The sequence below is a fragment of the Apteryx rowi genome, unplaced genomic scaffold (genome assembly GCF_003343035.1).
Source record: "Apteryx rowi isolate R43461 unplaced genomic scaffold, aptRow1 scaffold_49, whole genome shotgun sequence".
NCBI lineage: Eukaryota > Metazoa > Chordata > Aves > Apterygiformes > Apterygidae > Apteryx > Apteryx rowi.
Genome location: NW_020450749.1, coordinates 1,899,537 through 1,925,886, shown reverse-complemented (window position 1 = coordinate 1,925,886; position 26,350 = coordinate 1,899,537). Strand labels below are relative to the sequence as shown.

Below are 26,350 nucleotides of genomic sequence, written 5' to 3'. Positions count from 1 at the left end.
ACGCTGCGTGTATCTGGGAGCCCAGGGCTTCATCCCTTGTCCAGCAGCGAGCCTCTGAAGGTCAGGTAGTCTGCAGCGTGGGCATCACAGCATTTTGTCTTGCCAAGTGGTTGACTTGCCTGCGCCCAGCGCCGCTCTCGGAAGGGATTTCCAAATTGGCTTTCATTACAGAGGCCTGTGGGGCTGTAGCCTGCGTATGAACACACGGCGCTGTGTCCTCATATGTGCGAGCGCAGCCGTTGCACCAAAGCTCATACTCTTCCCAAGGTTTTCCTTCCTGCGGGAGAGTGATTCCTCTGGTTGGGCTGAAATACAACCTAATTAAGGCATGACAGTGTCCTGCCCAAGTTGGGTCCTGCTGAAGCCAGTGAGACTGGGTAGAAAGAACTGAGCTATTTCATTTTTTTCTTGGTGTAACTACTGAATTCAGGCCACGGTGTTTTTCCAAAACCCACAGTCTCTACCCTGTATTGCATATTTTGATGTCAAGTTCTAGCATTCAGAAATGTTCTTTTTTGGTTTAATTTATCCTGAATATTAGAAAGGAGAAACTGTCCTGTGGTTAGGCAACTGGACTGGAGTCCAAAGGATGACCCAGTCTGATTCCAGGCTCTTCCACTGGCTTCCTCCGCGATTTTGGGCAAGTCATTAAATCCTTCTGTCTGTTAGTGTCCTGTTTGTAAGATGAGGAGGATCTACTTCTTTTCCCTTGTCTGAATCTCCAGCTTTTATTGTGTTTGCAGGGCACCAGATGGGGCCTCAATATTAGATGGAGCTCTTGGGCTTTACCATTAAAAAGTTAATAACAACCAGCCATATTTCAGATAAAATTTGATTTGCAGTTTTATATTCTAAGTAACAAAAAATTTACCAAAAGAATGAACAATAGTCTTTTCCATTTCACAAAATAATTTGCCAAGCAGAATAAGCGCACCAGCATTTTTATAAAAACAAATTATAAATAATTGCTTTTTGCAATTTAATACACACATAGAAAGAGCCAAGAGAGTTCTGCAGCCACCGGGAATCTGATTTCATTGCCGATTTGGACTGTCTCTGTAGTTTTTATGAAAATCCCTGAAGACCATGCTATTTTGTAAACTAAACATGGCTTTTTTTTGCTGGCCATGTGGATTCTTTTTCCATTCATTAGCGAGCAGCCTTTTTTGCGAACACAATTACACAAAAGAATAAATCAGTCAACAAACATGGGACATAATTTTGGCAATACCATGCTGTATGTGCTCTTATTTGCTTAACCGTATAAATCTTTCGCCAGACTACAAATGAGACCATTTCACTCAATGTTGGGGCAGGGGGAAGGGAGGGAGGGATTTTTCTGAAGTGTTGAGTAACAAGAGCTCACATAGCTTTCTTGGCCTCTTATTAGGAGGACGTTTCTTGACGAGGAAGCATGCTGGAGCGCCGTTCCCCGGAGAGAAGTGCAGAGGAGCGTTTCCTTTCCGCGAGCAGGCGCCGGATCAGCCGGAGCCCGTGGCTCTGAAGGTTCGCTCAGACAATTACTTAATGCGGAGGGGTTTGCCTCATTAAGGCAATTGGCATTCCCAGTATTCGGGAATCGGTTCAGGATGCTTCTTCCCTTTCCTCTCTTGTATTTCGGAGCTTAAGAGACATAACCAGTAAGACAGTTCCCTGAACGTTGTCTCTCCGTAAGAGCTCATGTGTCTCCTTTCCCAGCTGTCTGTGCACCTCACTATTTTTGGTGCAGTATCCTCATAACGCTCGTGCCAGGAAGGGAGGAATTATTTTATCTTCTTCCCAGATGGGGAAATTCGAGAGGCTCAGGACCAGATCCCACAAGGTATTCAGGTGCCTCGCTCTCGCTCTGATGCGGTTCGGTCCGCTGTTGTTTGCACAGCTGAGGAGACCTGCCACGTCTAATTGGTAGCGGATCTGAGGCCTGCGAGATGCCATTCACTGCTGTGCGGCACGTCTGCTCTTTTAGCCCTCTTAAAGTCTGTATTGGGGCTGTAAATCTCGCTTTGATCCTCGGCAGACAGGTGAATCCCACCCAGAGCGCTAGAGATCAGGCGGAATAGTTCCTCCAAAAGCGTAACCATTTTAAGTTTCCTCTGTGAAAAAATCCAAGCGGAAAGAAGGATTCAGGATTTATTTCCTCACAATTCATCCATTTGCAGCCAACATTTTCAAATGCTGGTGTTGCTGTGGGTAGATTTCCCCTCCCCATGCACATGTACTTTTAGCTGGCCTTGCTTCCTATTCCCAGTGATTTAAGAAAGATTTCTGCCAAGTAACATAAACAGTAAGTCTTTACAATTTTTTTTTTTTTTTAAGATGTTCTCAGGTTTCCCACTCTGGTTTTTCCAAAGATCACCAGATAAACAGGCCTCAGGAAAGATACACCAGGGAAGGCAACTRTAAATACTCCAAAAATGTTGAGAATAAGTGTCAAGACTTAATGCATAGCTAATGGCCTAATCTGCAGTTTAATCGCAAGACATTTATCTCCTTGCTTGCTTTCACCATAGTCCCTCTGGAATATCAATCCTTTAAAGCTTATTTATCCTACCAAAGAAAATTCATTTCCTATGTGCCATAACTGATTCTTCCCCATTTCTTACATTAATATTTATTTTTTTAAATATGTCTCATCAGTGACTGAGTGCTACCAGTGATGTAGTCTATAACTGATGCAGAAGGTGCCTTTAGATAAAATTGCAATGCAAGCCTATGCTGTCCATCATTAATGATGCATTATACTACGCAGATATAGATGAAGTGGCCTCTAGCTGGATGTGTCATTGGCTACAACCGTGGTGTTCAGTAACCCTTTCCCAGCGGTCTGCATCCATACCGCAACGCAGTTGGCTTTGGCACCAGTTTTAGGCCTCCACTTCTCAGAACTTTGTCTTTTGCCCTAAAGGCTGGAAATTAAAACTGACGTTTTACTCCGGTTCCTTTGTCAGTGCCAGTAAAAAGAAGGTAAATCTTAGTGAGAGCACATGGATGGTTTGCTATAAATGGAGTTCTGTCATTAATTTTACTCTTCTGTTTGATGTTGATGATTTGTACACAGCGCAAACCAGGCAGTTTTATTTGACAATGCTGCTGCTGTGTTGCAGGAAATCCAAAGTGAAAATAAAAAAGCTATTGTTTTGCACTTAGATGAACTACATGTTTAGCACTGATCCTTTGCTAAATTAGGATACACTCAGAGTAGCCTTCCTTGAGCAACCTCTAAGCTGTGGTGAGTTGGATCGGTTTGAGTGCTTGCCGGTTATGGTGTCAGTCACGTCGTGCGTAAAGTTCCTTTTAGCTACTCACGCTCTTCATAAGTTTACAAAAGGTTGTTTCTTTGCAGTTTCTAGTGATATGGTACCAACCCCTGGTGAAAGAGTAAACCTCCAGTTGTCCCTCTCGTTTGTTGGGAGGTGGAGTCTGACAGCCCCCGTGAAATCAGAGGGCTCTGTGGCGATACGTGTTGAACACACACAATAAAAAGATGGTCTTTACCCCAGAGATCTTATAGTTCCCTCTCCCTGCCCTCGATTAAAACCTTGGGGGCCCTGGCAACCACACTAGGTCCAGTCCAGCAAATAGGTATGTTTGTCACTGTATTGACGGGCCGGTGTCAGGCTTCAATGCAAGCCAAGCCTCGGTTTCTGAAAGGAGGTGTTAGGAAACGAGGGGCACCGGCTGACCCTCTGAAAGACAGAGCTGCAAGCCAGGGGGTCTGCAAGAAACTTGAGAACGGGGCCAGCCAAAGCCTCATGAATTTCAACAAGTTGCAAAGTTGCGTACCTGGGGAAAATACCCACCGGCGTCAGTGCTGACCAGGGACCAGCTGGCCGAGGAGCTACCCCTACCTAAGGACCTTGGCGTACAGTGGGTGCCAAGTGAGCTGAAGTGCACTTTTGTCAGGAATAAGGCAAACCACGTAATGGGCCACTTGAGGAGGAGCATGGCCAGCAGGTCCAGGGAAGTTCTTATTCCCCTCTGCTTGGTGCTGGTGAGGCTACCTCAGCGCTTGGCCCCCCAGTTCAAGAGGGTTGTGGACAAACTGGAGGGTGCCCGGTGTAGGGTTGTGAAGATCACACGTACTGTGAGGGAGATTGAGGTTGTTCAGCCTGGCAAAGAGGAGGCTGGGGGTGATCTAATAGCAGCCAACAACAACTTGAAGGGCAGCTACAGAGATGATGCAGCCAAGCTCTTCTTGGTAGCGATAGCTGATATCACAAGGGACAGCGGCCACAAGTCACCGCTCGGGAAATTCAGATTGGACATTAGGAAAAACTTTATCCCCAGGTACTTAGATGGCAAATCTCCTTCCTTGGAGATATTCAGAGCTTGTCTAGAAAAGTCACAGCTGAGCTGATGTGTTGGTGATAGTCTTGCAAGCCAACAAGGAGGTTGGCTGAGAGATCTCCAGAGGTCCCTTCCCACCGGCAGTTCTGTGGTTCTGTGAAGTCTGGGGGCTGGAATCCCTGCTTTCATTTCCTCTTTAAAATAAAAATAATGCTCAACCAGACATCCAGACTTCAACAAGTGAGCAAACAAACATTCAAAGCCCCAAGCAAACAAGCAAGCAAACAAAACCCAAAGAAGACAAATGAGTTTTGTTTGTTTGTTTGAATTCCCCAATTTGTAGCCAGCCTACTATTTTGTGAGGCTCTAACACTTCTTTTTTTCCCCCCCAGTGTTTTGGCTTTGGCTAGTAGTCTGTGGTCTGAGTGGAGACACATGTGAGCATTTGCTAGCTCAGGCTCTCTATAAATTTGCAGCACCTGGCACTGTGGGGAAAAGGGAACAACTTAACATCTTGGCTAGAGTGCACACAACTGTGTCTAAGACCTAGACTTGGTCTAGTATCTGTATAAATCTACTGCAAGTAGCACGAAGACTTGGCGACAGCCGTTCTGTTTTAAGTTTAATTTTCCACCTTCAAAAATAAAATAAAAGTGCTTTTCACGAAGAGTTAAAATACTCATCTCTTCTGAGCTACTGGTGGCAAAGAAGTGAAAGAGTTAAAGAGTTGTGTCACATGATCTTGCTTGGAGCAAAGTCCGATTTCAGCCCCGCTGGGATCCTCGAGCTGGTCTTCACTGCAATGGTCCTTGAAGCAAGGAGCGCACCTGGGACAAGGCTGAGGAACAAGGCCCCTGGTTCATTGAGCGGTTGTCTGTGATCCTGTCCGACAAGTAATCAAGGAAAAAAAGTAATCGCCAGCATGCTGACTCAGCATGTTTCCTACTGCTAAGCTTTGAACTGTAAACACAGCTTTGCACTTCTCTTATGCTTGGTGTTGCCAGCCTGAACGTGCCTTCGTGCGGTTTTTCAGCCTGGGCAGTCTGCAGCAAGCCGTGCCATGAGCGCTGCGAGCACCCCAGCCAGCTCTGGGGCTGAGCAGGGAGCAGCGCGAACGAAGAGTGAGGGTGAAGAGCGATCGGAGGAGGCCAAAAAGCAGCAAGTGATCCTAGTTGCCTACCTGATTGCAACCCTAGACCTGATCTTCCTGTTCATGCAGCTGGGAGTCATGCCAGTGAGTATGGCTTGCCTTGCTTTGCTACTGCACCACGATTCTCTCCTTCAGCACTGCCTATGCAGTTTCCCAGCAAAATCAGAAGAGGTTTCCAGCAGGAAAGAGAGAGGAGCGTATGTCCTATATGGCAGGCAAGCTGCGACTCTGTTGTTTCCTGAGTGACTGTCTTCAGAGCAAGTGTTCGCAGGCAGTAAAAGCTGGTTTATTACTTGTATTGCCGGAGCACCTCGAGCCCTTTCTGGGCTGAGGGCCCCGCAGAGGCTCTGCGCACGTGTGTTTTAAGCCTCTCTGCTTCCCTGACTGAACGGGGAAGCTGTGGTAGGTGAGTGATCTGCCAAGCAGGCAGCAGCAAAGGTAACAGAAATGGGAGGTTTCAGCTCAGAGTACCAGGCTTCTTGTGGTAGTAGTAACCCAGTCGGGCGTAGGAGTTGTTGCTTCTCGCCTGCTGACCTCTTCTACCCCCTTTCCTGCTCCAGCAGGAGAGGATTTGAAGGGGAGATAAGTGTTGGCACTGCAGTCTGTCCTTGTCAAACTGTCTTGCCTGTGCGTTAGGGGCTGCAGAGGTAAAGAAGGACCCCTTGCAGGAGCCTGGAGCTGGGCCCGCCGCCAGCGGCGAGGCGTGAGCGTGCCTTGAAATAGCAGGAGGTGCTGTATGTGGCTGACCTGAGCGGTGAGAAGGGCTGAGGAGAGGGACTTGGACCCAGGTGGAGGACGGGAAGCTGCAGGCAGAGCTGAGAGGGAGCTGGGTGGTCAAAGCAAAGCATCAGCATCTTCTCTAGGTACCGGGGACACTGCCAAAACCATAGGGGAGGGTGTTGCAATGGTCCAAACACATGTTGGGAAGGAGTACCAGCAAACACAAATATAGGTGCCATCTCTCTGTATGTGCCCTGTATTTTGTACATCTTCCTTTTTTCCCCACGCTTGTCCTCTCTCTTGTTTCTTTTTCTGTTTGTGCACTCCGGATGTGTGATAGTCTGGCTGTCCATCCGTGTCTCGGGTGACGCCGTGCCTGTTGGGAGAGCTCTGTAGCTTCGTGCCTCCAGAGGCAAGCTGCACCCCTCCTCCTGGTGCTAAGCTATAACCTGAGCCAGCTGGCTCACAAACAGTTTATTTGTGGCGGATTAGTGTAATCGCGCTGGACCATGAGAACAGGTAGCAGGATAGTCTAAGCAGCAGCGCTTCTGTTCATGCACAAAATAACTCTCCCTGGAAAGCCCGAGAAAGGCATAAACCCCACTTCAATCTTTCTATATTCCAAGCAAGCAGTAGGTGAGACCACCCAGAGGAGGTTGGCTCTTGGCGTTGTCCTTTTCATACACCCAAGGGCTGGTCATATACTGTTTAAATTGAATAGTCCAGGCTACAGGAAGCAAAGCAGTTTTGGAAAGCGCATCTTCATTTACCGGATTCCTATGCTTTGCCCAGCAGGACCAAGCCGAGCCGGGGAAGTTTCTGGACCTGGGTACAGAGCACACATCGGGAAGGCAGGCTGGTTTGGGGCACCCCCGCACCTTCAGTGAGCTGCGCTGTGAACTGAAGGAAGGGAGTGTTTAGAGCTGTAGTCCTCTACGTGCAGAATTTAAGCTCTTTATTCAGAAATATAACATATTTCATTTCCCTGTCCTCATTTTTTTTTGGGTTTGTTTGTTTGTTTGTTTGTTTTTAGTACTTGGCAAAGAGCCTGGGTTTGGACTCGGTTGGGTTTGGCTACCTCCAGACAACCTTTGGTGTTCTTCAGCTCGTGGGAGGTCCCATTTTCGGAAGGTAAGTGAGAACAATTCTCATGACCCTCTTCATTCCTGAAAAAAGCCAGGCATTCTTATATTTTAATAAAAATGCTTTATTTCTAGTTCATGCCCCTGTTGAAATGTTTGAAGATTTCATAAATGGACAAGGGGAAAATAAATATTGTAATTACAAATACTGAAGCATAGAAGCAGCCTTTATATTAACTTAGCTACATTTTAATGACACACRTTTAAATGTAACAGTATACTCAGATCCTTAGAGCTTGAGTTCTGATGGTTTAATCTTGCAGACATTTTATAGCCATGTGTAAGTTTAGAAATGTCACGTGGCTGGGAAACCTTTAAAAAAGAGAGCACTTATTTATTAAGTAGAACTATCAGTGAAAAGAATGAGGATCATATTATTTCTACAGCTGAATCTTACCTCATCTAGGTCAGTGTGGTTAAACACAAAGCTAAAATTCCTCTAGATTTTATGTGAATATTAGGGACTGATGTATCTACAAGCTCATCTACAGAAGTGTAGATTTAGACTGTAAGCTCTAGGGGATCCTCTGGCATGCAGTGCATAGCACTTTGGGGACCTGATCTCCCAGAGCCTTTAGATGCTACCACAGAACACATTTTTTAATTAATAATTGTAACTATAAAAAAGATTCTTCAGTACATCTTGGAAGAAAATTCATTCCTAATTCCAAGAATTGAGATGGTGTAGGTGACCCAGTTTGAATGATTTTTCTGTTATTATACAAAATTGGAGAGTAGTATTTCTGTTCTGGGCCTGGTACCATCTGAAATCCTGGGTTTTGTCYATGCATATTATTCACTAATGTCCAGAAGAGATACTTGATGGGAACAGGGAAATGGCGTACAAAAATCCATTTAGGCCTGGGCTCCCAGTGGTGTGGATGAGACTGAAGGAATGTATTGCCATATTGAAGCCAAAAATTGCAATGTAGATTTGAGATAAAAAGGCTTTTTTCTAGATTTGCAAACATTTTGTCCTCAGCACGGAGGTAGATTTTAAAGAAAAGGGGAGAGCAATAAGAAATGGAAATGTGGAAGTAGCTTACGTCAGTTTTTCTTGTTCATCTTGACTGACATTGCTGAACAGCCATGAGGAAATGAAGCACTGAAATTACTCCTTAGTCTGGGGCTTTTTTGGTTTTGTTCTGTCTAGTGAATTGAAGTCTTTACGTTACAAACAGCTAACAAACTTCCGTGGGTTTGATGTAAACAGAGAAGTCTTGACCTGTACCTCTTCCTCAATGCAAACCCCTTGCATTATTTATGCTTGAATTTGTTTGTAGACTAGTCTTCTATGCAAGGCACCATTTATCTGCTAACTGTAATATAAAACTTTAATAAAATGAAGAAAGGAGGAATTGGAGTGAAAAGCTTTACTAGGGCCTATCTTATGGTAATCTTAGTCCCAGTTGCTAAGAACAGTTTCTGTGGTACTCTTGGACTTTGTCCAAATTAACGTTTTAAAATATCTTATAAAGCCAATGCATTTAAACCAGGGAGTTGAACAAAACCTGAATCAAAAACAAAACCTGATTTGGCTGTTTCTTTTTTCTTCCCTTCAAAAGGAAGCAAATTTGAGCTACTATTGCAAAGTCTGTATTGAACCTAAACAGAAAACTTTATTTGCTTTAGTTGAAACTGAGTGAGAACTGTTGTTTTGAATGTGCTCTGGAAGGGAATTGGAATAAGTTTAATCACCACTGGACCTGAACTGAAAAATTAGCTAGCCTGGTTCCTTGGTTTGAACCAACTCTGAGTTTCGAAGTAAAACTTGAGGGCAATGAAACACTGAAGTTGTAATATTTAATGAGTTACTGCACATCAGCTGAGCTGCTCTAACTGCCTCTGCCTGTGATAAAACACATTTATTCGTTTCAAAGTCAGTGGAAGCAATATAAGCAAGCACAGTGAAGTGCTCACGCTTACAAGGGGTTTGGACGTCAGCTGAGCGGTGGTACCTGCTGCGTGTGCCCATGTCCCCGGGGTGGGCTGGTTAATGTGGTTAGCTGCACGTTTCAGTGCTGTACCTTGCACTCGAGTCCAGGCAAGGCTTCAAGTATTTCTTCAAAGGCACGATTTTGYGTTTCTAGCAATTCCCAGTGAGGAGAGATTGTCACAGTGCTCGGCACCCCATGAGCTGAGCTGCTTGGGAAATCCTGCCCTCTTTTGGGTAGTGAGCACTCCTGAAAATTGATCTATCTGTGCTTCTTGCAGCAAATAGATGAGTGTGTGGCTTGGGTAGCTCTGTAATGTCCTGCACAATCCCACTTCTGAAAACCTTGCACACTTTCTGTACCAGATTTGCTGACCAGTTTGGCGCCCGAGCGGCCTTGATGCTCTCCTGTTCCTCTGGAAGTGCCTTCTTCCTGCTGGCGTCTATCTCTACCAGCGTCCCTCTCCTCTTCCTCTCCCGGCTGCCGGCAGTGTTCATGCATGGGATACCAGGTAAGGWCAGTCAGGCTGAGGGACTTCCCAAATTGCTTTTATTGCCCAGCTCCACTCTTCTTGCTCACCTTGCTCAGAATCAACAGCCCCAGTAGCAAGAAGGAAAGTAGGAGGAACATGTTGGTGGCTACCAGGGTTGAAGCAGTGAGAACATGAGGCGGCACATATATTGGGTAGAGAAAGCAACACTTGTCACCCGTAGTCCCAGATCTGTCCTGCTGCATGATCTTGAGCAAATTGATTGGATTTCCCCACTTGGACATGGGCAATGAATGCTTGCTTATAGCACTGCTATCCCAAACTTCTCAGCTGCCTTCTCACAAGCAGCCAGTTTTGTAGGGGAGCTTTTCCCCAACATGTAGTGCACATAAAGCCTGGTAAAATGAGTGTATTAGTCAAAATGACACGTGGTTACAAAAATGCCTTTCATTTCCCACCAAGCCATTCTGCTTTGGTCTGGCTTTCCTAAATGCTTCCGGTAAAAAAATACACAACCTTTAGCTAGTAGAAGTCTGTGTAACTCATGCAGCACTGCAAGCTGCTGAAAGTTGACAAGGGTGYTAAGCCTACTTTTGCCACCCATGAAGTGGTTTATTTAAGTGAGTTGAGTCTTTGTTTCCTATGATTTACGGACTGAATCAATCCCACTCAACAGTGTGTGAGCATTTGCCCAAGGTTGCAAGTACTCCTTTCTGGTAAGCACAGTTCCCACGGCCTAAAAAAATTATGCCCACCCCTTAAATCCTGCGGCAAGTTTTTTCACTGGATGCTTTTCCTTGCAGGTGCTCAGAAGGTTATTACAGATCTGACTACTCCCTCTCAACGTGCTGGTGCGTTGGGGAAGTTGGGTCTTTGCTTTGGAATAGGAATTATTGTTGGCTCTGCACTGGGAGGTGTCCTCTCCACCAAATTCGGGTGAGTGGTTAAGTTGTCCAGTGTTGGCCTTGTTGCAACCACTGAGGGAACTGCTAAGGAGTATTTGGGAGTTGTTTGTTTGTTTTACAGCTTTTGATGATATCTTATTCTTTGAGTGAAATATTTAACTGTGAGTGATGCATTCTTGTGCTGGAGCAGGGCCTGGTACAAATTAGAGTGGCCAAAAGATTTCTCTAACTTCTACTAGTAGATTTTTTTTTTTTCACTGATTTTTAGCAGAAGGAGTCAATAAGGCAAAGAACTTTCCCGAACTGGCTGCTACAGTAAGCCACCCCTATGTCCTGTTGTGCCAGAGGGTGAGGAAGAATTGGCAGCATTACAGCAGTGTTGGATAGCTTGGTTGTAGACCCTTTTTTGCCATGCTGGTGATGGTAAAGGATCATACCAGAATTCAATATTTTGTTTTTCATAATGACGAAAAGAACTATTTGCTTTGGTTTTAAGGAGGCCTTGTCGAAAAGCTCATCTTCTGCCTTCCTGAACTGATATCAAAGTAGGAAAGATTAATAATACAAAACAAAAAACCTAAGTGAGGAAAATGAGTCTAAGTTTCTCTGCCAGCTCCTTACTGCTTGGAGAAGAGTGTGCAGAAGAGCAACGCACAGCTGCGTAGCCTGCTGTTTAGAAATGGTGTTGTACGGTTGAGAAATGGAAATCTCGGGCAGTGTGAAACTCGTGCAAAAATTGATGTGCTTGGAGGGATGCTCAGTACAGAACAAGACCTGAGGAAAGCAAGCTTGGCACAGCGGGGGCAGAAATGAGGAGGTTTAGCCCTGTCGAAGCAAGGGTTAGGGACTGAAGCATGCAGCTGCAAGCTCTGACCATTGCCTTTGCACCTTCCACAGCCCAGCACATCGTAATGGGCTGCTGTCACTTTTTCTTACGTGCTGCAATAGAAAAGAAATTCCTGATTTGGAGCATTTATTTTGAGCTGTGCTTTTTTTTTTTTTTTAATGGCCTTTTGCTTCTGCAGATTCAGTTTAGCATGGAAATAGCTTCTTTTTCAACATTTGCAAGCATTATAGTGGTTCTGTAATGTAGGTTAGAGGTTAATTAGGAGAAACTCTGGATTTCTGGAGTTTTGCTTCTAGAAGAAATCGGTGACACTGATAAGTTCTCGTGTCCACTAGATGTCACCATTGGTCTGCCCTGAAACGTAGCGTCTGCCTGCAGCCTCTGCTTCATCATCGCGCGGAGCTGTGTGCCCTAGCTCCGCTTAATTATCAAGCGAAGTAATGTTATTCATTAAATACCAGTTTTCATGAGCTTCAGACAGCTTGGTGAAATATCACTGATTTCAATAGGCAGCAGATACGGCCCTTTAGCTTTTCCTGACTTCAGATTGTGATCCTTTTCCTCGTTCATACGTGCTGCAGAACGTATGTAACGGTAGGTAGCGTGGGCATGGTGCGCAGGGCATGCCCAGGCCCGGTGCTGTGTGTTGGGTATGGCTCTGTCGATTCCCTCGTCGCTGGTGCTGTTCTGTGTTTGCTGATTGACGCCAGGCTGGCTTGGCGGAGCCACGTTGTCGTCACTGTATGGCCACATAAAATGAAAATTGGGGATGTACGTAATATCAACTTAATTTGGGACTTGAAAGCACTTACAAATGTTGCTGCTGAGGTGTCTTCTAACGAGTATTTTTTTTCATCAAATATAATAACTGTATACCTTCAGTGTGTGTTAATCGGCTGAAAGTAAAGATTACCTCGGTTCTTGGCTTAATCCTGTGTTACCTGCCCATATTTAAACATCAGCATTTAAATAGCATTGTCGTTCCGCAAGAAGATGGGGTTTTTGCTTTCCAGTGTTGGTGTGTCTCAGCCGCTGGCTCGTGTCGTAGAAGAGGTGACCATTGAAAGAACTGGGTGTGGGAGAGATTTCTCCGTTTCTGTTCTTAAATTTGYGATATCTGAATGTAGCCCGGCCTTTGGAGGATGGGGCTGGGTGCTGTCGGTCAACACAACTCTTCCAGGTTCCCCAGGCTGGAAGATTCTGGCCCTTATGTTTTCCTCTCGCAACACGGCACTGACGAAAGTGAGCCTGTAATTACAGGGAAGTAAGGAGGCTGTGCTTAAAAGCTGTGTGGCTTTCCAGTTTCCGGTGTTAGCGGGTCATTGCCCGCCCGCCCGGCGGAGGGCAGCTTTGGCTCACGAGCATCCCCGCGGGCCGAGCCCCGGGCGGCACGGCGGGAAGCAGCCCAGCCCGCCTGCCCGCCCGCCCGCGGGGGTCTGAGCTCCCCAGCGGAGGGGTGACTTCAAGTCAGACCTGCGTGTGCTTTGTCTGTGAAATGTGGCTCTGCCTCTTGCACGTCGAGGAGTTGCTTGCAGGCTGTCTTCCCCCTGTTGCACTTAATTGCCGGGAACCTTTATCATTAATATGCTAACCCTTTACACTCGCCTCTGTACAAACGGTGCATGCACCTGCGAAGGAGGAGCTTTCTGCGGGCAGGATGATGGCCGGGCAGATTTACACCAGTGGAGGATCAGGCACAAACCAATTAATTAACACAAGCAGTTTTAGTTTCAATCATTTGGAAAGGTTTTTGTGTTTGTAGATTTATTTATTTTTTTAATTGGTGCTTTTTGGTGATCAATCAGTTTGGATCAGGCTTACAGATATAAGTTCCTAGCTTGAAAATAGCTGCTGTGGTTCATCTGACATCTCCAGATACTTGGTGAGCCTGTAAACTGCTTCACAGATAATCCACAAAAGGTGGCTAAGAAAAGTAGATCTGGTGTGGGCTGTGCAAAGGTCCCCCCTCCCCACACACGTACTGGAAAACTGCTAGGGGACCGCAAACTGCAGAAGGTTGTGTAGCACTGGAAAGAGGTGATTTAGTGTCGGTTGTGGACTTTTGTGTCAATGCTGTGGGTTAAGGGTGAAAGACTAAGGCTGGGATTCATTTTCAAAAGTGGAAAGATGAGCGTAGTTAGCCTAACTACAAAGGTTTCTTCCTTTCTTCTGGGACTATGATTAATTACACTTGGCTGCTTTGCCTTTCTTCTTTCTTTCTAACAAGGACATATAGAAGCTTTGCTGCATGACCCAAGATTTGTTCRCTTTCTATGGATGGGGAGAGGTTTCTTCATTTTAGTGACTCAGCTGTAGGCTTAAATCTCTTGGAACAATTATTCTTTTGAACTCGGGATTTTCCTGGCCAAACCCCTTTGGTCTCTTATTTAATATTATTATAACGGGGTTTGGGGATGGGTTTTTTTTTTTTCTTCTTTCTTTTGGCTGTGCTATTATCCTCCTTCTTCAAGGGGAGAAGGAGGAGTTTGTTTGCCTGAAGTAGGGAATTACACTTTTTTTTTTTTTTTTTTYCTCCARTAAACCATTTGAGCAATGTCCTCTGGCAGGGAATTTCTCAGGCGGCAGCGTGGGCGTTTTGGGGGCCGAGGGCTGGGCGGGAGCAGGGCGCGGGGCAAGTGGGTTGCGCTCCCTTCCCAGACAAAGCAGGGCATTCTGCTGCTGGGAACCGCTCCTGCCCCTTTCCAGCACAAACCCCGGCGTTTCTCGGCTGGGGACAGCGTCGATTAGCCAAGCGGCATGGTTCGGTGACGCTGGCACAGGCGTCCCTTTGTTATCCATGTCGGGCGGCTTCGGAGGGCAAGGTGGTGTCCGCTCATCCGGGAGCTGCGGTGTGGTCCATCTCCGTGGCTTGTGCTCCGCGGCGCGGCAGCATTGGTGGGGAGGGAAGAACGGGCTGTTTGTCATGGAGCCATCGGATTAGGGAAGGAGCAGAGGACCTCTAGGAGCCAGATCGACTCTTCAATCTATGGCATTTGTTTGTGGCCCTCCATGGAGAAAATAACATAATGAAGGAGATTCAAGCTATTTCTTATTCGCTTTGATCTTAATTTTGAAAGCCGCGGTCACCATGATTATGTCTATAAGGTCTGCATTAGCCATGTCTGCATGAAGTGTGTTGTTCCCCATCCCTGCACGAGTTGTTGGAGCAAAGCTYGGGTCCAGGCCAGTCTGTTCCTCTCCTCCATCCCCAACTTCTGATCTTTTCAGCTCTGATGACTTGTTTAACCTATCCTTGAACCTGAGGAATGCCTCAGCACACTCTGGGTGGAGTTCATCCTAATCTCAGGCATCTACACTGTAGACAACAGCACCTAAATTTGCTGTTCAGATTCTGTATGGTTAATGCAAAGGTATGGGCACCTCTGCAGCATCTGATGCATCTCCTGAAACAGGCCCAGAATAGCTCAGGGGGACTGTCTGCTTCTCCAAGTTCATTTTTTCTCTCTGTGGCTGCAGAGGACCTCAGGTGAGAGTGGTCAGGGCATCGGTAACTGCTTCCTTGGCCATCTGGGGTTTGGTGAAACAAATTCCACCCTTTGCACCCACATGTGAGAGCTCTTTGCTGCTTAAATTCTGCTGGAAACTCGAGCTCTGGTTGTCCAGCACACTATTCCCATGTTCATGGTCAAAGTCCTGGAGTTGCGTTGTGAATGTACATGATGTCACCAGGACACAAGTGCTGAGCAGGAGTTTATCTCAACCGTGCTGCCGTCACGTGGCAGGCAGGTCCACCACAAGCTCCTCCGCTGACCCTTCCTGCCCACAGACCTCTGGCTGAGAAGGGCCTGAGCTCCCACTGCTTTTAGGCCACCAATTTTAGAGTTAGGTCCACCAGCTTCCTCCTGTTTACCCCCTTGAGGACCACACTGCAAGTGTGAAGGTTACTTTCTTCCCTCTTCTTGCTCCCAAACCGTCCTCCAAACGTGAGCGGTGGGATGCTCCTGTCTGGTCATTTACCCATAGGTGGGGCCCTTTCCCAAGGGAGGAAGAGCTGGGCTGGCCGCAGGTCCCGGGAGCGGGTGCAGCCCTCAGAGGCAGGGAGAGGCACCTGCCTGGGGGCTTCCCTCCGCGCTACCGCAGGGTGCGAGGCCCGGGGGGACGGGGTCGGTGCTGAGCTGTGGGGGCTGCTCGGGGGCCTCCTTCCCTCCCAGGAGCTGCCCCTTTGCCTTCTAGTCCTCCAGTGGTTACCGCGGCAGAAGGAACGCTAGGAAGTAGGAGAGCAGCGCGGCTGCCCTCAGGAAGTGCGAGGGTGGTGGGTGAGGGTGCGTACGCGGGGTGCCGAGGTGCCCGTCGGCAGAGCCGGCGTTTCTGAAGCTACTTCTGCTGCGCGATTACGGATATTTGAATGCCGCTCGCCGCAGCCCGGGCCCTGAAAGCGCCGGGTTTCTCGGAGGTGCGGCGCCCTGTTTGAGTGCTTGCTTGCTGTCTTCCCGCAAGGCTGCGTTGAGGTGGTAGCAGATTTGTCAAGCCTAGCATAACAGCCCCAAAGAATAAATGTTTAAAAAACAAAAAGACACAGAATTTTATGGGCAGACCCAAAGTATTTTGGTCTGGTCTCCCCAGTGGAAGCGGCATCAGGGAGCAGTCCTTGACCCTCGCTGTGCAGGTTGCACAATAACCCAGTGTCTGCTCGTGACTCACTGGAGCTTCATCTGCTCTTCCCACTCCTGGAATATTTCGTGACCGGACAGCAACTCTGGCCATGTCGCTGGGGACCAAAATCAGGGGAAATACTGTTTTCTTTGTTAACACAAAATAGAAAGCACAGAATAGTCTGTGGTTAAGTCCCTGAGCTGGGATTTGGGACTTGGCTGCGCCACAGTTTTCCTGTGATCTGAGTAAATCGTCTCATCGCTCTGTGCTTTTGTCCCTCATGCACAGGATGGGGCACTGAGACATTTTTTTTCTTCCATCCCCCCGCCCCCATCCGTTTATGGTATCGCTGTTTCAATTATACAGTCTTTGGGATGCACAGTCTATTACAAGGTGTGTGCATGCAAATACGTATTGCCTTGGGGGAATGCATCCAGTTTTTCCTGGACTTACCCTCTTTTTCTGCCTCTGGCGGCATCCTGAGCAGGTAGAATCCTTGTGAGCACAGCTTGTATCCATTTTTCAGGAGGAGGTTGTTTCTGGTGTTTTATTTATTCTTTATCAGAAGCAGATGCTAGCATTTTGCTGTTTCAGAAGAGCAGTGGGGAAAAGCAAGGTCAGCCAGCCGTACAGGTCAGTGGGGCTGGGGGTGGCCACCAAAAGAGGGGGGCTGAGCTGCAGGGCTGCAGAGAGCTTAGCCTCGCACTAGGTGCTGGTGGCAACGTGAGTGGAAGAACTTTACCCTCGGTCGTGCAAGCACATAACCAGGCACTCTCCTTTAGATTAAAAGGGTCATGCTTACGTTTAATTTTGATCTGCTTCTGCAAATGAACCCAGTCTTGTGGTGGGAGAGTCTGGTGAGCTTGGGGCAGGAAGGATGTGGTTCTTGCGTGGGAAGGAATATCAGACGAGGTAGGGAGGAAAGATCGGGATGAATGGAAATGTGCAGCTTTGAGTGCATGTGGAGGGTGGATTGGGAAGGAGGAGGACTTTGGGGCAATGACCTCTGGCCCAGGGATCTGGGGGGAAAGGCTTAGTGCTTTTAGATTTACTGGAGCCTTTGGGGCAGCAAAATTGGTGCATCAAGGATCTTGGCTGGAAGGAAATAGGGGAGTATTTCCAAAATTCACCTTTGTTATAGAGGAGGGAAGAAGGACCTGCTGCTCTCCCCTGTTTTACTGCTGTCTGAAATAGGGCTGCTGTAGATGGGTGGAATAGCAGTGCTCTTGGAGGAGTTTGGGGGCCGGGTATTAAACCCTTCCTGGTGCTTCTCTCCTGACTGGGGCCAACCTCTACTGCCCCGCGGATGGAGAAGGACAGGAGACCACTGGGACAGTGTGCTCAGAGCCAAGCAAGAGCGGTGTGACCTTCCCATGAACTGCTCCAGCGTCCGTGGCTCCACCCGGGTTTTCATTTCGTTACGATCTCTTTATGAAACGCTCCTCGCGGCCGCTCCAGCAGGCTACAAGAACCAAAGGCATGCGAAGCATCCCGGCAGCGATGCAGCCAGAGGGCAGAGCAGTTTCTGAATGGCCATCTCCACGCTCACCCGAGCGCCTGTTGGGGCTTGTCCTCTCAACCTGCCAAATTGTATGCTATCACAAGGAAGGAAGGAGGTATTTTCAGTGTTGGGAGGGAAATGTTTTCTGCAACACTCGGGTTGCAGACTCCCGACCGCCTGCGTTGTGCCACGTGGTTCAGGAAACACCACAGCTGGTGGGCAGCGACGCTGATCGAAGAGGAGGGCTCTGCCAGGGGTGTGATTGCAGAGGCTGGGTGCCATGGTGGGGGTATATCATGTGCATGGGGTATATTGCTGTGTGCTGAGCCCACAACAGGCCTGCGGTGTGCAGTGGGGGTCACGTCAGTCCCTCAGGCCAGCAGTTGGCTGTTGCTGCTCTGGTGCATCAGAAATGGTGGTATCTCGGCACAGAGCATTGCCCTGCTAGGTGAGAGCAACTTCCCACCACAGGTCACCTGGCGTCTCATGGACATCGTAAAAGGCCCTATGGGACTGTATGCCATTTCGGGCGTAACTGAAGGCACAGACCTTGGTGGACACGAAACGGGGTGACTGGCTAGCTAGCAGGGTTTGAAGGAAGGGAGGAGCAGCGTGATTATGACGGCACCTCCCAAGATTTGCGCTCCTCGGGGTCCCGGGGACTTCGAGGCCGCTCACTTTCCTGCAGATCCCTCAGCACAACCTATCTCTCCCCATCAACATTCGCCCCTTATTTCAGCACGGCAACTTTGGAGAAGCACAGTGGCGTGCCTCGTTGTCGCTGGCTGTGACTGCCTCTTGCGTTAGAGGCACTTTGGGTGTCCTGGGAGAGACATGGGTGCTGTATGTTCATTAGATGAATTTGTTTTGCTTTACAAGCGTGTAAGGCGCTCTGCTCTCCAACTGTTCCCTGAAACGGAGGAGCAGTGGCTCGGGTTTTCAGAAATGACTGTGATCTTTTCAGTCTCCCATTTGGGGATAGCTGACATGGATTTTCAAAGGATAGGAATTTAGGACTTCTGGAAATATGGCTTGTTTAAGGTAGTTTGAGTTCAAGATCTAAAATCGTTGAATATTTTTGAATGTCTAAGGCAGCATCTGTTTTTGTTTGTTCGTTATTACAGGTAGTATTGCTTCAATTTTAATTTATTTTTCTTGGTGGAGAGGAAATTATATATCTAATCCTTTGTGGTCTGTATGCAATATTAACTTTCTCAGTCTCGCTCAATATTCCTTTATTCCCTGGTTACCCTAGGCTGAAACTTTTGGACTAATTACTTCTTGACAAAACTTCGCTCTAAGTCCTTTTGAAATCTGCACTGTCTCTACTTTTGTAAGATTTGATTCACTCCTGTTCTTCCCCTAGGGTGTGTGATCTAAGACTTATTCAAGTCATTGGAAGTGTTTCCTTTGACCTTTGTTTTACATCGAGCTCTGGGTAAAAAAAAATTTGTAGAGGAAGGAATGAAACCTCCATAAACCTAGAAGAATCCTTCTGGGTGCTTTTTAAAGAACTATTAGAAATCCCCTCGGACATGCCACCTGGGGGACATCTGAGAAATGCTTACAGGAGGCCAGGCTCTTAAATACAGTTGTTGAACTTAAAAAGGTAGCACTAAAAACACTTGATGGTTATTAAAGCTGAGAAAAGTAAAAGGCTCACGCTTCAGATCTTTAAGCTTACTTCCTACAGAAATTTAGAAAGGCTCTTTCCTAATACAAAGCTGTATAACAGATCATCTATATTTTAAGCTGGTTGAATTTCTTCCCATCCCCTTTTTGACTGTACAGGCCCAAGTGGATATTAGACAGAGGGTGGATTGATTTGCTCGCCAATATTTTTCCAGTAATGTTCTGGATGTGTCCCAGTCTTCCAGGAATTACTTTTCCTGATGGAAAGAGATGGTCCCACTTTTAGATGGACCTGTTGAAGTTTAGAAAAGAAATTTTGAAATCCTTGTTGAATAACTCCTTTAAGGTAATTGAAGGAGTCTGCAATAATGTGTAATACATTTGCACATTGGTGGTTGGTGACACCAGCCTCATGCCTCACACTTACACCCACGTGTGTTCTCATTGCGTGTGATTACATGGTTGGGGATAGCTAATTGCTCAGCTGTAATCTGTCCACCCTTCCAAAAGTTGCATCAGTTTGATTTCACCTTGGTGCTGTGTGGCAAGGGCATTTTTCAGAGGGAGTCTCCTGGCTCATGAAGGATTCACAAAGCTTTTTCCCTGTGTTTGTATAAAGCCTGATTTATTTTATAGTTTTTTTGGTTGGAGGTTCAGCTGTGGCAGGGAAGAAGAATTTACAATAGATAGAAAAGTACATCTGCGGCATCAAACTGCTCTGAATAGCAGTGGAGATAAGTGGTCAAAAGGTTCCCCAAAATGCAAACACTACGTTTACTGTCACACCATCCACTACGAGCAAATCCCAGTTTGCCCTTCTCCAGCTGCACGAGTTCAGGCTATCCTGTGCTCATGAGAGGCCAGATGCCTAGGTGTGTGCAATGGGAAAGGGAAGGCAATAAGGAACCACGTTCACCAGTAGGCGAACGGAACCCAGGGTCAGGTGGTATAAAATCTACTGCTAAATAGCTAGCAAGAATCGTCCAGCTAGGAGATAATGCCTCGTGTATCTGCACGTCTGCCCTGACAGAGTCCACAAGAGCATTCCTGGTGCCGGGCAGAGGCGGCACGATATGAGAAGTAAAGCACAGGAATGCAAATGACATGCTATAAAGGGGCAATGAAACAATTTAATGGCAAACCTGGGCACTTCTTGTTGTGGGCCATGATATATTTCTGGACTTTGGAAATGAGCCATCCAAAAGTAAATATTTAGTCAGCTCGGCAAGCTGTCTGAAATGCATGACATGCCTGTGGCAGGGGTAGTTTCACAGTAATGAGGCTGACTTTCATTTGCTAAATGTGACTGCTGCTAATAAAATGTAAGATCAGAAGAGACATAAAGATGTGGGTGAATTTAGTAGTCAACACTGTCCCCTCTCCACCCTGGACATTTGAATTGTTGGCGGGAGGAGACCAGTCTGCCACTTCTGCGAAGGGTTTCTGCAGGGCGTAGGGAGTCTTTCCCCACTGTTTCTGGCCCTGGAGGGTTGTGCCTTTCGAAACAGATCCTGCTGCTGGGGCTCTGGCATACAACCGAGCGTCACTGTCACTATTCAGCATGTGGACATGAGTGCAGATGTCTGACCTTTGGTTGGGACAAGGTGATACTTGCTTTGAGCAAAAGCTGCAGCTTATGACGGCGGGGATAAGTGGGTGTAGCAGAAAGCAGCACAGGGTCCCAGCGCAGGCGATGGGCATTACCACTGGTGCACAGAGGGACGTGCAGCCAAACACTGAATGGGCATCTGCATCTAACGCTCTGAGTTAAAATGAAGCAAACCAAGCAAAAGCTTGGGAAAGAAAATGAACTGTTTTACAGCCAAGGCTTAATTATGTTGATCTAGCAGACTCTCTTGTGACAGAAGGGGCTATCGGAGGAGCAATACGTGGTGCTGAGCGAGAGGGACAGAAGGCAGCAGCAGAGAGACACAGCTTGGACAAACCCGGCTGAAAGCAGAAATCCAAATCTCAAAGCCTGGCTGTTCAAAACCTACAACCCAAACTGTTTGGTGGTTGAATCCAGGACCTGGGTTTTAGTTCAGTTGAGAGACAAGCCAGCTACAAAATGCGGATCTGGGTTCAGGTTACAATTCTACTCCCCAAGGCTATTCCAGGTGTTCAAATACAAGCGTTTGGCTCAGGCCCAACTCTAATTAGACATATTCTTTAAAAGTATTTTCCTTCCTCGGCTCCTGTGCTTTTGGCTTGTCTCCACTAGCCCTCTGTGCTGTACTAGAACAGTTTTCTGGGTATATTAATTGGGCTGTTTACACACCTGGTTTCCTGCAAGAATAGACACCTAGCTCCTTCTTTTGAAAAGTCTAGCCCAGAGGCTGTAAACAGGAATTGTGCTATGTCTGGAAAAGCTGAGCTGCTGCTTATCTGCACTCCCGTAGGCTGTGGGAGCAGCAGCAGCTGCAGACATGGGTCAGCTGAGCATGGAAACCGGCTTGTGCTCTCTTCCCACCATTCCTGTCCTCCCACCTAGCTTCGTTCCCCGGAGCTGAGGAGCACCTCCTCTCTCCAGCTCCTGCACCCGGGGAGGGTTATTGCCTTTTAATGTGACGGTGAGAAGAAGGGGCCCCACCTGGCTTTTGGGTCAGCGCAGATGCCTATTTTGCCTCATGTATGATAGCTGGCAGTGTCATCCTGCAGCTGTGTCCTGTGCATGACTGTTGATGGGACTTTTCCGCTCTAGCTCTGGAGTAGGAATAAGACTCAAAGTAGAGGCTGCTATCTATGCTCTGCAGCTCTGGTAGGGCTTCTTGCAGTGTCCCAGAGCTGCAGGGGCACCACTTTTACAACTGGCATGATTAAAAGTCCTCCTAATCCTGGCTGAATGACAGAGGCAACTGAAGTATCTTCCCTGGAATGCATTTTTGCATACTTCTTGGGGAGGAGACACCTGCAGCATTCAAGGTCCATGAATAGAAGAGGCTGTGTGGAGGAGGTGGAGTTTCCCTCCAAAGTCTTCCATGAATTTTGGATGAGTTTTGCACATAGGGCTTTACCTCCCATTGAGCAAAGGTTTGTTTCTGTCCAAGCTCCCCAAAAGCTGTGATGGATTCCTTATCCCTTATACCCTTCAAATGGGCCCCCATAGCTGAGGAGCATCCTTCTTAACCCATCACGTAGCTCACAGAATGATTGTGGAATGGAAAAGTAGATGTGTGTGGTGCAGATCAGGTGAAACAGTCCCACGTGGTCTCCTTTGGGCTTAAAATATACAAGCATAAATAAGTTCTGTTGCGCAACTTTGATTTCAGGGCATAGGAGGAGTAAAAAGGCAGCACAAAATCATCTGGCTGCTACTGTCAAGGTTTCCTTCTTCTGAGACGGGTAGTGTTGAAAAACCACATAGTGTTCCTCGATGCTAAAAACAGACCTTCAGATGCCACTGGGGAGTCCCCCTTTACACCAGTGTAGAGTCTGMACATCTTTAAAACACTCTGATTTTGTGGGCATGGCATCAGGCTCTGAATCCCACTTTGCAGCTGTTGTTTTACTGGATGGCCTTGAGTTTGCTTGGCTGCTTCATTTCTTCAGAGGAGGTTCCTTCAACTTCACCCGGAAAATATCTGTTTCGCTTTGTAAAAGGCCCCGAGTGTTAAACACTAGGACTGATGTACTGTTGTGGTCCGCAGCTTGTGGAAGATCGTGCTGCTCTGCTGGGCCTTGGCATGTTTAGCTTTCTGCACTTCATGAGGTTTCCAGAGCACTGTTCATGAAGGCCGCTGGAGCAGTGCCACCAAGGCAGGTCCTGTGCTGTTCTTTGGGAAGGGGAATGCAAAAGGCTGGGAATAGAGGACAGGAAATCAAATGCACCTTAGGGCAAAATTTGCTACCCAAATCCTGGCCCATGTAGGAGCTGAAAGTGCTCTTCAAATTCTGCTCAAATTCTGCTCTTCAAATTCTGCCCAAAATCAGATGCAAAGATGACCAATGGGGAATAGAAGAAGCGGTGGAGGTGCTTGTGCCATGGGGGTCTTCCAGCCACCCCTTCTGGTGCCTCCACAGCTCCTGAACACCCAGCAAGCAGCAACTTTGTCATTGAACTTTCTGTTGGCATTGAGTCTTACTTGGCTGTTGAGTTTTGGTTATACGCCTCCAGCGACTGTGATGAGCTGGAACGGCTGGGAAATCTCAGCTGTGGAAAGAGGCCCAGAAGGACAAAGGTGGCAGGTGTTCTCAGCCAGGCTCACATCAAAACTTTCTGCGGAGGGAGAGAGCTTATTACATCATCCCAGTTACCTTTTTTCCTCCTGCGTAATCATGCCCGTCAGCCAAAAAGAGAATTGACACTTTTGCTAGAAGTTGGTGGCTAGCTGGATCCAGCATGCAATGGCATGACTGTTCATGCTGCGCTCTCTGCTCATGCTAATGGTATCAAATCAAACAGGAAATTATTTTTGGAGCAGTGAAGCATGTTGAAACCTAGCAGAATGCAGCTGTTTGCGTAACCAGAGTTTTGGGAGAACTGTCTCAGTCGTTGCCAAGCAGTTGACTTCCTAAACTGGTGAGAAATGGTTTCCCTGTTCCTAGAGGAATGAGCAAACCCCTTCAGGCTTAGTAGGTTGGGTTTGATTCAGCATCCGTCGTTCCTGTAATGTCTGCTTCAAGGCTATGAAAGTCTCTCGCGCTTCTCAGCAGGGGTCTGAATGACTTGATTGTAACTCACTAGATCACTGTGCAGTCCTCTGCTCAAAAGTAAATGACCTGCAAAATAAAGACTGTCCAGAGTTTCAGATGGGTTGCAGTTGACTCTAAACAGACGTCTAAACCTGGCAAACTGCCCATGCTTGAAGTGAAACATCAGTTCTACCTAAACCTGACTTTGTGCCGTGTTTTGCAGGGCTTCTGGCATTGGTGCAGCCTCTCTGTAGGTAACCCTTAGTGCGTGGGCCTCTTCGCAAGGTTGAGTCTTGGCACTCGCTCTGCTGGCACGGAGCCTGTGCTTTGGCACTGCTTTCTCAGCTTAGCTATTTTGGCCACTCCAAAGAATCCAGCCCCCCATTAGGTGCTTCAAAATCGGACTGTTTTCACTGGTCAGACAGAGTACAGGCTTTTCAGATCCTAGGAAAGCCAAGTTTACATGCACTGGGTTGGCAGCGTTGCTTGGCTTTCTGCAATAACGCCTCTCTGCTCCGTGGAGCTCCTATGTCCGGCTCCTGACATACTGGCACTTTTTCACTTTCTAGCCATGCTGTTTGTACCTTTTTCTGCCTCCCTCGGCTGCGGCGTTGTTACAAGCTAAGGTCCAGTCGCTGGCTGTGTGTCCCCGAGATGGCTCCAGCCACATGTAGAAAGGGCTCACGCAAACAGGTTTATCTGCCTGAGCTGTGCTCGACTCTTATTCCCTCATCCCAGAGAAGGAATGAACCCCTCAGTGCTGCTAAGCCTTCGAGAGAGTAAATGCCTTCATACGCGCCATTCACAAGTATTTTATGCATGTCATTCACAGCTTTTTTTTTCCCTCCTGGAACTCCCTTTGCTTTCCTAGCTTAACTGCCCAAGGTGGGGCACTACTGGCTGCACCTCTTATCTTCATGGCTTTTTACTGTTTCTTTCCTTCTTCTTCTTCTTTTTTTTTTTTTTTCCCCCCCTCTCAAGGAGCAAAGCCTGGCTTTTCTCTGGCACGAGCTATGAGAGCTTACCCCCGTGCAGACCCCCGGAAAACCCCTGCGTTTGACTTYGGTTTGCAGCAACATGAGGCCGATGCTGAAAGCTGAGCCTAGCAGCCAGCTACACCTGTAAGAGCCTGTGCGAGGCAGCGTTTGTTAGAAATAGAAGAAAATGAAGGGGATGAAAGCCAAACGGAATAAAATAGAGCCAAGATGGTTATCTCAAAGCAGACTTTGGTGTACACTGGTTGAAAAAGGAAAAAGTCATAGGGCTACGTGTACGTCCGTAGTTCCTGTTGTCTGCAGCGTTCCTCAGTCTGCTGTTGGCTGGAATGACTACATTTATTTGAAGTGCTTTTTTTCATTCTAGTCCCAGGTCTGTAAGGGACGTGAGCGTGTTGCTGGATTTGAAGCACATGGGCAGTTCCCCACGAGTCCGTCATGTGGCTGCACGCTTTGTTTCGGGTCCTGTCACAGGAGCCGCCTCTCAGCGGCACATAAAGTAGCTCGCTGCTCTGTAGAGGGCTTGTAGGGTGCTTCAGAACAGAGTACTTCATAAAATAGCATTGTTAACGTTAGGTTATGTGTTTGACTTGCGTTAGCCAGTAAGAATAAAATAAAGCCGCAGCCAGAGAGAGGCTGATTGATCTGGTGCAGATGGGATTTAAATTCCTGCCACCAAAATCAGATGCTTGCACAGAAGGGAAGGACCAAGTCAGCTTTGAGCGATTTCAGAAGCTTGATAGGGATATAAAGCTTTTTTGTTTGCAGACTTATTATGTCATCACTTAGTCATGCAAATGTCACCCCGTAAGAAGGCCCAGAAGAAAGACTTTTCACATTACCGCCTTGTTCTGGAAAACTCGCTCGCTGATTATTCATGACCACTGGCTCCTTCAGCAATATGCCTCTTTCCTAACTGCTGTATAATGGAGAGAAATTCCCTGACACACTGAAAAGAGGGGGAAAAAAATCCAACATACAAATTGTGTCAGCCTGAAGTATTTAGAGCTTTCCAGTTGGGTCATTAAATTCTCATGGGGCCTGGTTATAATTAGCAACGTTGCCTGTTGCCTCCCTGGGTGTTTGGTTTTGTTACCGCAATGCTAATGTAGCTCGGCAAGCTGTGGCAACAGAGCCGCCCTCCAGGTCAACAAAGACCTGGCTGGAACGCTGAGATGCCGTATTTTGCTATTCTGCCTACAAGTTTTAGGAAACATAGGTAAAGAAACCGGTCATTCACTTTATAGTAACCTGGTATGAAACCAGGGGCCAGGACTGGGGGGTTTCTCACTGTCCCCTGGCAAAGGGGTGCCAGGCTTCCTGGTGCTGATATTGTGTGCTTTGAAGGAGGTGTCTGCTCAACGTGCCGTTGCTTGAATTCCTCCAGCCTTGAGCGTGGGGTTTCTTTCCCTGCTTTTTAAATTGTTTTCTCCTTGCTGCTCTAGTTGCTCCCTGTGGGGCATGGTTGTGCCCTGCACCTTGGCTTAGCTGCAGGGCTTTC

At 47.4% G+C, this 26,350-nt stretch overlaps 1 protein-coding gene across 1 annotated transcript in view; it reads left to right on the top strand.

The window, feature by feature from the left end:
- Positions 1-3,922: 3,922 nt before the first annotated feature.
- The window catches only part of SLC22A18 (solute carrier family 22 member 18), a 62,727-nt gene continuing 40,299 nt past the window's right edge, over positions 3,923-26,350 (top strand). Inside the window, exons 1-5 of the mRNA XM_026078853.1 lie at positions 3,923-4,198; positions 5,321-5,521; positions 7,191-7,288; positions 9,599-9,744; positions 10,527-10,659. Coding sequence (XP_025934638.1) covers positions 3,923-4,198; positions 5,321-5,521; positions 7,191-7,288; positions 9,599-9,744; positions 10,527-10,659 — 854 coding nt within the window. The remainder of the gene's footprint in view (positions 4,199-5,320; positions 5,522-7,190; positions 7,289-9,598; positions 9,745-10,526; positions 10,660-26,350) is intronic.